The 12,296-nt window shown below is 35.5% G+C and overlaps 1 protein-coding gene across 1 annotated transcript; it reads left to right on the top strand.

Moving 5' to 3' along the window:
• Positions 1-6,192: 6,192 nt before the first annotated feature.
• Positions 6,193-11,466, top strand: LOC137387516 (arylsulfatase J-like). Its single transcript, XM_068073962.1, has 9 exons — positions 6,193-6,300; positions 6,587-6,859; positions 7,026-7,142; positions 7,577-7,708; positions 8,755-8,881; positions 9,108-9,261; positions 10,103-10,242; positions 10,792-10,937; positions 11,128-11,466. The coding sequence occupies exons 1-9, from the start codon at positions 6,193-6,195 to the stop codon at positions 11,464-11,466; spliced, it is 1,536 nt and encodes a 511-aa protein (XP_067930063.1).
• The last annotated feature ends 830 nt before the right edge of the window (positions 11,467-12,296 follow it).

Here is a 12,296-nt window from a genome sequence, read left to right as displayed (position 1 = left end):
AAATATGTTAGTTACAAATAGCAGTTTAGCTACTGCTTAGTCACAAATCATTGCCTGGTATAGTAGTGTCTAGCTCTTTGAACACTCAAAATCACCAAATACCGTGTATTTGTGGTAAGTATTTAAGTATATCTAGTCAATATACCATACCTACTACCATACCTAGAAATTGATAAATGTTCTATATATTTTTAATAAGCAGTATCAGGGATGATTCGCTCTCAGTAACACATTTAGTACATATTTACAGTAGAATATATCACATTTTTCACAAGCTCAGTTGACTGCTGGAAATAAAATAAAACCAAATTGCAGTATAGTAAGGCATGATGAGGCCCACATGCGCACTAGCTCTGCAGCTACTTGGGGCACTGATATCAAGATATTGAATTAAAGCAAGATATCGAGGTATTGCAAGATATGGGAGTATTGCAAGGTGTTGGAGTATTGCAAGGTATGGGAGTATTGCAAGGTATGGGAGTATTGCATGGTATACGAGTACTACAAGGTATGGGAATATTGCAAGGTGTGGGAGTATTGCAAAGTATGGGAGTATTGCAAGGTATGGGAGTATTGCAAGGTATGGGAATACTACAAGGTATGGGAGTATTGCAAGGTGTGGGAGTATTGCATGGTATGGAAGTATTGCAAGGTATGGAAGTATTGCAAAGTATGGGAGTATTGCAAGGTATGGGAGTATTGCAAGGTATGGGAGTATTGCAAGGTATGGGAGTATTGCAAGGCATGGGAGTATTGCAAGGTATGGGAGTATTGCAAGGTATGAGAGTATTGCAAGGTATGGGAGTATTGCAAGGTATGGGAGTATTGCAATGTATGGAGTATTGCAAGGTATGGAAGTATTGCAAGGTATGGAAGTATTGCAAGGTATGGGATTATTGCAAGGTATGGGAGTATTGCAAGGTATGGGAGTATTGCAAGGTATGGGAGTATTGCAAGGTATGGGAGTATTGCAAGGTATGGGAGTAGCTCGAGGGCTCTCTTCACCCCTTTGAAAGCTAAGTATTTCTAATTGATTAATATGAGAAGTCAGTAAAGCCTTTATAGAGTTTATTTAAAACTTAAATTGCATGTATAAAATAGGTATGAAGCAGTAACAGCAGATCTTGGTGTTACTGCTCGCTGCAACTGAATGAAATTAGAGAAAACAAGGAAGTTACAAACACAATACATGTACTAGTAAATCTATCCTCGTATCCAAGCAGTGTTAGTGAAGGTGATATAAATGACCAGATTTGGCAAAAGAGTTACACTGACTGTTGCCATCGACTAACCATGCGAGATAAAGAAAAATCAGTATGAAAAATGGAAACATTCTGACTAGACAAGACACTGCAGAAAATGACAGAAAAGTGGGCTTGTCTCATCGCACTATTGTATGGTTTGACGTAATCGCGCTTTACTTCCTGGTCTTATGCGATGGTCCTCTGTGTCAAGCCACATTGGTATCCAAGGTCGTACTCAACTCTGTTCTCAAGCCACACTAAACGCTATACGCATTGTCATACTCAAAGCCGCACACCACATTGTAGCTAACACCATATGCAACTCTGTACTTAATGCTGTACTCAATACTCTGCTCAATACTGTACTCAATACTGCACTCAATACTATACTCAATACTGTACTCAATACTGCACTCAATACTGTACTCAATACTGTACTCAATACTGTACTCAATACTGTACTCAATACTGTACTCAATACTGTACTCAATACTGCACTCAATACTGTACTCAATACTGTACTCAATACTATACTCAATACTGTGCTCAATACTGTACTCAATACTGCACTCAATACTATACTCAATACTGTACTCAATACTGTACTCAAATACTATACTCAATACTGTACTCAATACTGTACTCAATGCTGTACTAAATACTGGACTCAATACTGTACTCAATACTCTACTCAATGCTGTACTCAATACTGTACTCAATGCTGTACTCAATACTGTACTAAATACTGGACTCAATACTATAGTCAATACTGTACTCAATACTGTACTCAATACTGTTCTCAATACTGTACTCAATACTGTACTCAATACTGTACTCAATACTGTACTCAATACTGTACTCAATACTGTACTCAATACTGTACTCAATACTGTACCAAAATACTGTACTCAATACTGTACTCAATACTGTACTCAATACTGTACTCAATACTGTACCAAAATACTGTACTCAATACTCTACTCAATATTCTACTCAATACTGTACTCAATATTGTACTCAATACTGTACTCAATACTGCACTCAATACTGTACTCAATGCTGTACTAAATACTGGACTCAATACTGTACTCAATACTCTACTCAATGCTGTACTCAATACTGTACTCAATGCTGTACTCAATACTGTACTCAATACTGCACTCATTACTGTACTCAATACTGTACTCAAATACTATACTCATTACTGTACTCAATACTGTACTCAATACTGTACTCATACTCTACTCAATACTGTACTGAATACTGTACTCAATACTGTACTCAATACTATACTCAATACTGTACTCAATACTCTACTCAATATTCTACTCAATACTGTACTCAATACTGTACTCAATACTCTACTCAATACTGTACTCAATACTGTACTCAATACTGCACTCAATACTGTACTCAATACTGTACTCAAATACTATACTCAATACTGTACTCAATACTGTACTCAATACTGTACTCAATACTGTACTCAATACTGCACTCAATACTGTACTCAATACTGTACTCAAATACTATACTCAATACTGTACTCAATACTGTACTCAATACTCTACTCAATATTCTACTCAATACTGTACTCAATACTGTACTCAATACTGTACTCAATACTGCACTCAATACTCTACTCAATACTGTACTCAATACTGTACTCAAATACTATACTCATTACTGTACTCAATACTGTACTCAATACTCTACTCAATACTGTACTCAATACTGTACTCAATACTATACTCAATACTCTACTCAATATTCTACTCAATACTGTACTCAATACTGTACTCAATACTCTACTCAATACTGTACTCAATACTGTACTCAATACTGTACTCAATACTCTACTCAATACTGTACTCAATACTGTACTCAATACTGCACTCAATACTGTACTCAAATACTATACTCAATACTGTACTCAATACTGTACTCAATACTGTACTCAATACTGCACTCAATACTCTACTCAATACTGTACTCAATACTATACTCAATACTCTACTCAATATTCTACTCAATACTGTACTCAATACTATACTCAATACTGTACTCAATACTGTACTCAATACTGTACTCAATACTGTACTCAATACTCTACTCAATACTGTACTCAATACTGTACTCAATACTGCACTCAATACTGTACTCAATACGCTACTCAATGCTGTACTCAATACTGTACTCAATGCTGTACTCAGTACTGTACTAAATACTGTACTCAATACTGTACTCAATATTCTACTCAATACTCTACTCAATACTGTACCCAAATACTGTACTAAATACTCTACTCAATACTGTACTCAATACTGTACTCAATACTCTACTCAATACTCTACTCAATACTGTACCCAAATACTGTACTCAATACTCTACTCAATATTCTACTCAACACTGTACTCAATACTGTACTCAATACTGTACTCAATATTGTACTCAATACTGTACTCAATACTGCACTCAATACTGTACTCAATGCTGTACTAAATACTGGACTCAATACTGTACTCAATACTCTACTCAATGCTGTACTCAATACTGTACTCAATGCTGTACTCAATACTGTACTCAATACTGCACTCATTACTGTACTCAATACTGTACTCAAATACTATACTCATTACTGTACTCAATACTGTACTCAATACTGTACTCATACTCTACTCAATACTGTACTGAATACTGTACTCAATACTGTACTCAATACTATACTCAATACTGTACTCAATACTCTACTCAATATTCTACTCAATACTGTACTCAATACTGTACTCAATACTCTACTCAATACTGTACTCAATACTGTACTCAATACTGCACTCAATACTGTACTCAATACTGTACTCAAATACTATACTCAATACTGTACTCAATACTGTACTCAATACTGTACTCAATACTGTACTCAATACTGCACTCAATACTGTACTCAATACTGTACTCAAATACTATACTCAATACTGTACTCAATACTGTACTCAATACTCTACTCAATATTCTACTCAATACTGTACTCAATACTGTACTCAATACTGTACTCAATACTGCACTCAATACTCTACTCAATACTGTACTCAATACTGTACTCAAATACTATACTCATTACTGTACTCAATACTGTACTCAATACTCTACTCAATACTGTACTCAATACTGTACTCAATACTATACTCAATACTCTACTCAATATTCTACTCAATACTGTACTCAATACTGTACTCAATACTCTACTCAATACTGTACTCAATACTGTACTCAATACTGCACTCAATACTGTACTCAAATACTATACTCAATACTGTACTCAATACTGTACTCAATACTGTACTCAAATACTGCACTCAATACTCTACTCAATACTGTACTCAATACTATACTCAATACTCTACTCAATATTCTACTCAATACTGTACTCAATACTATACTCAATACTGTACTCAATACTGTACTCAATACTGTACTCAATACTGTACTCAATACTCTACTCAATACTGTACTCAATACTGTACTCAATACTGCACTCAATACTGTACTCAATACGCTACTCAATGCTGTACTCAATACTGTACTCAATGCTGTACTCAATACTGTACTAAATACTGTACTCAATACTGTACTCAATATTCTACTCAATACTCTACTCAATACTGTACCCAAATACTGTACTAAATACTCTACTCAATACTGTACTCAATACTGTACTCAATACTCTACTCAATACTCTACTCAATACTGTACCCAAATACTGTACTCAATACTCTACTCAATATTCTACTCAACACTGTACTCAATACTGTACTCAATACTGTACTCAAAACTGTACTCAACACTGTACTCAACGCTGTACTCAATGCTGCGCACACCATTGTAGCTGACGCAATAAGCATCTTGACGCCGTACTTAACACTGTGCGCAACGTTGTACACAATGATGTGGCGTAATTAATGCTTTGCGCAATGCTATGCACCACACTTGAGCCAACACTGTGTTTGTCTTAATACTCAAAGATATGTAGGCTAGCTACCGAAAATCTGTAACTAATCTGTAATCTCTTCCAAATCTTTAACAGCTTTGTTCATTTGATGAGACCCTGACAAAGAATTATTATTTAACCAACGAAAGAATCCATGATTTTATTAACAATCATTTTCAGCATAGCTTTATGATCAAGTATTTCAGCATGGTACCCTTTTACTAACTACTCAAGCAAAGCAAGTTCAACAACGTTAGTACACACACAAATCCAACAAACATGGTTGTAAAGCTTTGGTAAACTCTCATTTAAAACAGTAACAGAGTGAAGATCTGCTGGGCTGTAATGTGAGGACAATTTCTCAACATACCATTGATTATTAATACTAATATCATCACTAATTATATAATCAATCACTATCATAGATATATATATATATAGATATATAGATATATATAGATATCACTAGATAATCATCACTATCATCACTAATATTTGCAAACACCACTTTTTAAAACAATAAAGTGTGACTTGCTTATTTTTACAGACTCCTTAATCTAATGCGATACAAAAAACAAAAAGCCGCTAGCCAAAAGCGCTTTGTTATTGAACTTTCTTCTTTGTATTGTTATTGCTCTTTGCATTATTCAGTCACATGGTATGGTAACATTGATCATAGCTCATATGCTTTATTGTATTTGTTAAGTGAACTAGTGAACTACAAAGTGAGCGAATCAAGTGAGCTTATGGACTTGCTAATACACCATAGTAATATCAGCTGCAGTAGTACTCGGTTCCTAGTGTTGTGACTCTTCCGGGTGCGGGTTAGTCACAAATTTTACTAGTAGAAGGTGGATTACATACATCCGACATATATACATACTTACTGCATATCCTAAAATGTAGAGAAAGCTGGTAGACATGAAATGACTAACTCTTACAGTTTATACCAGAGGAAGAATGCTGCGATTGAGTGCATGTCAACTTCTGTTATTACTGCTTTTGGTGGTTGGAGGAGAGACGAGAAAAGCCAAACCTAACATTGTAATTGTAGTCGCAGACGATATGGTAAGTTAAAAGAATTGTAGAAACTATGGAGATATTAGCTGTGCTGTACCATATACACAACTGGTAGCTGTTGTTTCTTCTCCATGTTCCTTCCTCTCTGAACGTATGTACTTACTTTGTATGATAGTTTTTCCCCATGTTACCTACATTTAACTTTTTCTCTGAATGAATGTACTTACCTTACATGGTATCTTTATAGAGACTCAACGCTTTATATGTAACTCTATTGTTTAGGTCTTTTTACAAACAATTAATATTCATGAAATACATTATTGATTATATTTAGGGCTACACAGATGCCGGGTTTCATGGGGGAGACCAGATACCCACCCCTCATATAGATAAACTAGCGCATGAAGGAATCATACTAGATAACTATTACACAGCTATGATATGTACGCCATCAAGAGCTGCCCTACTTACCGGACGACATCCTATGCAGCTGGGGTTACAACATGGTGTTGTAAGAGCAACAACTCCATTTGGATTGGGGCTCAATGAGACCCTCTTACCTCAATACCTCAAAAAGTATGGCTATGCCACTCATATGGTTGGAAAGGTTGGTTTATTTGCATACCAAATAATGGTATAAACAATTAATAGTTCTCTATTTCTGTTCCATGCGTGTCATCTGGTTTTATCATTTTTGTCTTCAAAATCCGTCACTGGATGTATGAACAAACAAGCGTGGGTGTGAGATGGGAACTTTAATCTTGTTATTGTAGTGGCATTTGGGGTCTTTCAAGCTTGTCTACACACCAACAAAGCGGGGATTTGACACCCATCTTGGCTTCTGGAATGGAAAAACTGATTATTTTACTCATATGGACAGAGGGAAAGGGGTGAGTTATAGGGATACAGCTAGAGTAATTTATGCTCTCTGTGTTTCCAGTGGCATTTAGGCTCATACAAGCTTGCCTTCACTCCGACTCAGCGAGGATTTGACACCCATTTGGGGTTTTGGGCGGATAAGACAGATTACTTCAGTCATGAAAATAAAGGACACAGGGTGAGTAGAATAACGGCAGAAAGTCAATTGGTAAGTTGTTGTCTTCACAGAGTGCAAGCAGCATCAAAACACCTTTCTTTCTTGTCCAATTCCAGCTGGTGGACCACATTCTAGCCATTATCAGTTGTTATGGTTTGTTCTTATCATAAAAGTGGTTCGCATATCAGGTTGACTTATAGCACGTTAATATAGCAATTTAATACATGCTGCTTCTTTGTCTGATTGCATGTCTGGTTATACCCTGTCTTTTTCATCCTCTGTAAACAGAATGCATCTAAAACCATTGGACTGGATTTCTGGGAGAACCTCAAGGTAGCAAGGGAATACAATGGCAGTTATGGCACCGAGTTATTTGGGAACAGAGCTGTTGATCTGATCATGAGTCATGACCAGTCTAAGGTGAGTCATATTAGTAGTTATGGTACTGGGTTATTTGGGAACATAGCTGATGATCTGGTCATGAGTCATAACTAGTCTAAGGTGAGTCATATTAGTAGTTATGGTACTGGGTTATTTGAGAACAGAGTTGTTGATCTGATCATGAGTCATAACCAGTCTAAGGTGAGTCATATTAGTAGTTATGGTACTGGGTTATTTGGGAACATAGCTGATGATCTGGTCATGAGTCATAACTAGTCTAAGGTGAGTCATATTAGTAGTTATGGTACTGGGTTATTTGGGAACAGAGCTGTTGATCTGATCATGAGTCATAACCAGTCTAAGATAGGTGTACTTGCATGTAGCGTTTTGATAATCTACTTGGCGATTGCCCGTGCAAGGGTAATAGAATAGTTACCTAATGAATATTAGTAACTTACCTGAATAGCTAAATATTTGCTAAACTCTTTACAAAAAACATTTTGAGCCAGCTTAACAATCGTTACGCATAACGGTCAACAGTGCTATTTATTAACCGCAAGAAAGCACTGAGCATCTTAACCAATGTAATGACTATTTGCCCAATGAATCCATTGTATTTTGTGTAACTTAATAGTTAAGTTTGTCAGCTCTGGATCTGGAGGTCTCGGAGGTCAAATTCAGTGCTGCGCAGGATTTTCATTACTAGAATTTAATCACTCTAACTGGACACATAGTTTACCAAAAACACTGAAATATTTATTTATATTTAGATATTTATATATATAAACCAAAAATACTGTTTTGCATATTTCTCAACTGTTTCTTATATAAATAATTATAGTCATATATAATACATTAATATATATGATATTGTTATCCTTCCATTGTGGAATTTTCATTGCTACTGAAAACATCGTTTAACAAAACGGCTAAAAGACTAACCCTGAGATTTATATATATATATAAACCACCACTGTTTCGCATATTTTTTAACTGTTTCTTTTATAAATAATTATAGTGATATATAATATACTATAATTTTTTTATTTTTGTCTAAGCATTCAACCATATTGTTATTTTTTCAGCCTTTCTTCCTCTACTTGCCACACCAAGCGGTTCATGCCGGGATAACGCCACAGCCTCTGAAGGCTCCTCAAGAATATCTGGATCGATTTAAATTCATTCAACATGATGGAAGGCGACGCTATGCAGGTCAGTAGATGTATAAATTCCTAGATACGCAGGTTAGTAGATATGTAAGTTAGTAGATGCACAGGTAGATACCATGTTTGGAAAGTACATTCGCTATTAAATACATAAACAGCAACTATACAGATTTGTATGCATGCATTAAGGATGAATATTAATTAATATATACAGTTATTAAATACAGACACCAACAAGAGTATAGGTTATCCAGTTATTGCATATATTACAGCTATGCTCTCAGTGTTAGACGACTCCATTGGAAACCTGACTGCAGCTCTAAAGAAGAGTGGAATGTATGAGAACACAATTCTCATTTTCACCACCGATAATGGTGGGCCAGCTGATGGTGTCAGCCACAACTATGCATCTAACTGGCCACTGCGGTATGCAAGGATAGTATTACATTTTCCTCTTACTTTGATAAAATATTTGTAAGAAATGTCTGTGTCAGCAAGCTGATTGCAAACGGAAGTACAGGACAGACTTTACTTGTTTCATGTTAGAAAGGTAAGCTTTAGGCATCATTGGAGCCACAATACAAATTTTTAAATCTCAGTTCACTTTTTCATCTTTATTTTTTCCATTGTTACATCCACTTATTTGCAATGGACTTGCTTGAACATCAATTGAGTAAAGACAGTATACATCTATTTATATTTAGTTTCACTTGTCTGTGGATATGACCTCTATACCACCTAACTTTTATGGTAATTAAACAATCTGTCAAAAAAATGCTAATGGCTTTTTTGATACTCTCCTAATACAAAATGTGTAAAAAAATGCTGGTGAATTCTTTGATACTCTCTCAAGTTTTAAGCACAAAACCCTTTTGGGGTCATGACCCTCATGAGCCACTCTAATAGGCATGAGGGCGACAAAAGATGTTTTTTGCGAATAAAAATGAGACTTTATACAGTCTTGTAGCTCGACGTCTAAAAAATTTCGGCGAATGATCCTTTGACCCCTGACCCCTGACAGCTTATTAGACTAACAACTCAACTACTTGGCCACCTCACAAAGCCTGAGAATAATTTTGCAAATCAGAGATAAAAACTCATTATTTATATTTCTCTCTTGTTTTTTGAAATTCTCTTGAAATTTTTAGGAATATGAAAATGAAATTAAAAAATCAAGTTGTATTTTTTATGCCGAGTTTGTCGTGTTGTATATACATATACTGGTACATGTATTTACAGTCATGTCTTGACTTATTTGTTTATTTAGAGGCTGCAAGCATACTAACTGGGAAGGGGGTGTGAGAGCTGTCTCCTTTATACACAGTCCATTGCTTAAGAACCCTGGTACTACTTCCCATCACCTCATGCACATCTCTGATTGGTTACCAACTATCATGACTGCTATAGGTGATACTCTAGTAATCTTTGCGTTAAAAATGAAAAACTGTACGTGGTACTGCAAGCACTTTTACCGACAGATATGATCTAGTTTTGCATTGTATAAAATAGCTGTGTGCTCTATAAAACCGTTGTACATGCTATGGCATGGTTGTACATTCTATGAAATAGTTGTACACTCTATGAAGTAGATATACACTTTATGGAATAAGTGTACAAGCTATGGGTTAGTTGTACTTTCTAGAAAATAGTTTTACAACATGACATAGTTGTACAATTTATGAAATAGTTGCACACTCTATGAATCAAGTGTACACCATATAGAATAGCTTTAAATTCTATGAAATAGCGGTACATTCTATAGAACTTTAATACTGGCTATAGAATAGTAGTACATTCTAGATGGTACTCATGTGTATGACCGTGAAGTGTGCCTATAGAACAGGCACACTTTTTGAAACAGCTACACACAGTAAAAATAAAATACCATATATGTGCTAAAAGGAGCTTATAGAATTAGAATTTATTGAAATAACAATAACTGCTTGATGATTGCAGGAGAGAAACTACCAAGTAATATTGATTACTATGGAGTAGATCAATGGCCATCTATACAGTTCAACGTCTCGTCAGCTCGTAATGAAATCATGCACAACTATGATGATGGAGCAGGGGCTATCAGATACGGAGACTATAAACTCGTGGTATGTGAGACTAAGTGATGCAGTCACAGACCTTTAACATCAGATTTTGGCAGTTGCTATTGCGAGAGAAATATCAATATTGGTAATTTGTATCAATCTGTTGCGATTTTACGGAAGACCTATCCTACATATTATCAACCACCCACTTTTAGCATCTCGATAGTAAATGCTAACCTTTAACCCCTTACAGATTTGCTGTTCAATCAACAAAAATGGTTGGTACCCGGAAGAGCACTTCTATATTGGAGCCAATCAGAAACCTTACATTTTTTGTGGAGAACGCAACTCCTCTCTACCTTCCTGCACCTCAGCTGACAAATATTGTCTGTTTGACTTAGCATCCGATCCATGTGAATACAACAATATTGCTTCTCTCAGACCTGATCTAGCTGAAAAACTGTATAATAAACTGATGACGTTTGCTGACGCTGCCCAGCCTCCTAGAGACAAGCCTTCTGATCCTGCATCGTATCCAGACTCGCACAACGGGCACTGGACTGACTGGCTCGATAAACATCCAATCTTCTAGTTCTCTGTGGTGGAGAACACTGCTTGGTGATGCTTTTCAAAACATTTGGCTATGTCTCTGATTAATTTTTCATTTTTCTGACAACATAGCTTTTGATTTTTTTTATCGTTATGATTCGATTTTTTATAGTTGAAATAATTATTTTTAGAAATATATCAGCAGCATATTGCTAAAGTTATGTTGGAGACATGTTTATATGGTGCCTTTTCTAATTTACTAGTAACCGATAACTTGGAATATAAAAATTAATATATAGATAATAATATACATAAAATATATTTTTGTCTATATATTGTATAGATAATACACGATATATTTATATATAATATAAATATATACAAATATATCTATACATAATTTAAATATAGTATAGTATTGATAGCTACAATGATATGGGTGCTGTTTACTAAAGTATCTGACTCGGAGATGTCATCTGGCAACTAATCGCTGCCAGAGTCACTCTCAGCTCGTGACAAATGAATTCTTTGATGAATGTTTATGTAAAAGTTAGAGGGACAGGAAGATAGAGGCAGGGTTATCACGGAAAGAAACAACACAATTAAAATGTTCGTGAGTGAGATGTATTGTTAATCTCGCTATTGTAGTGGCATTTGGGTTTCTTCAAGCTTGCCTACACACCTACAAAGCAGATATTTGACACACCTGAATTTCTGAAATGAAATTACTGATTAAAGAGGGATTACTAGAGATTACTAGGTGTTACTAGCAGTAATCATGGTGGTGTCAGCAGTTTCTTTTATTTTTATCCGACAGAATTCTGGTGGGTTGTTAAGAATCTGGTTTTAGGAATCATATAAAAGTTTGAAATG

The sequence above is a fragment of the Watersipora subatra genome, chromosome 2 (genome assembly GCF_963576615.1).
Source record: "Watersipora subatra chromosome 2, tzWatSuba1.1, whole genome shotgun sequence".
In the NCBI taxonomy this organism is placed as follows: Eukaryota; Metazoa; Bryozoa; class Gymnolaemata; order Cheilostomatida; family Watersiporidae; genus Watersipora; species Watersipora subatra.
The sequence above is the reverse complement of the archived record's forward strand: the minus strand, read 5'-3'. Positions and strand labels throughout refer to the sequence as shown.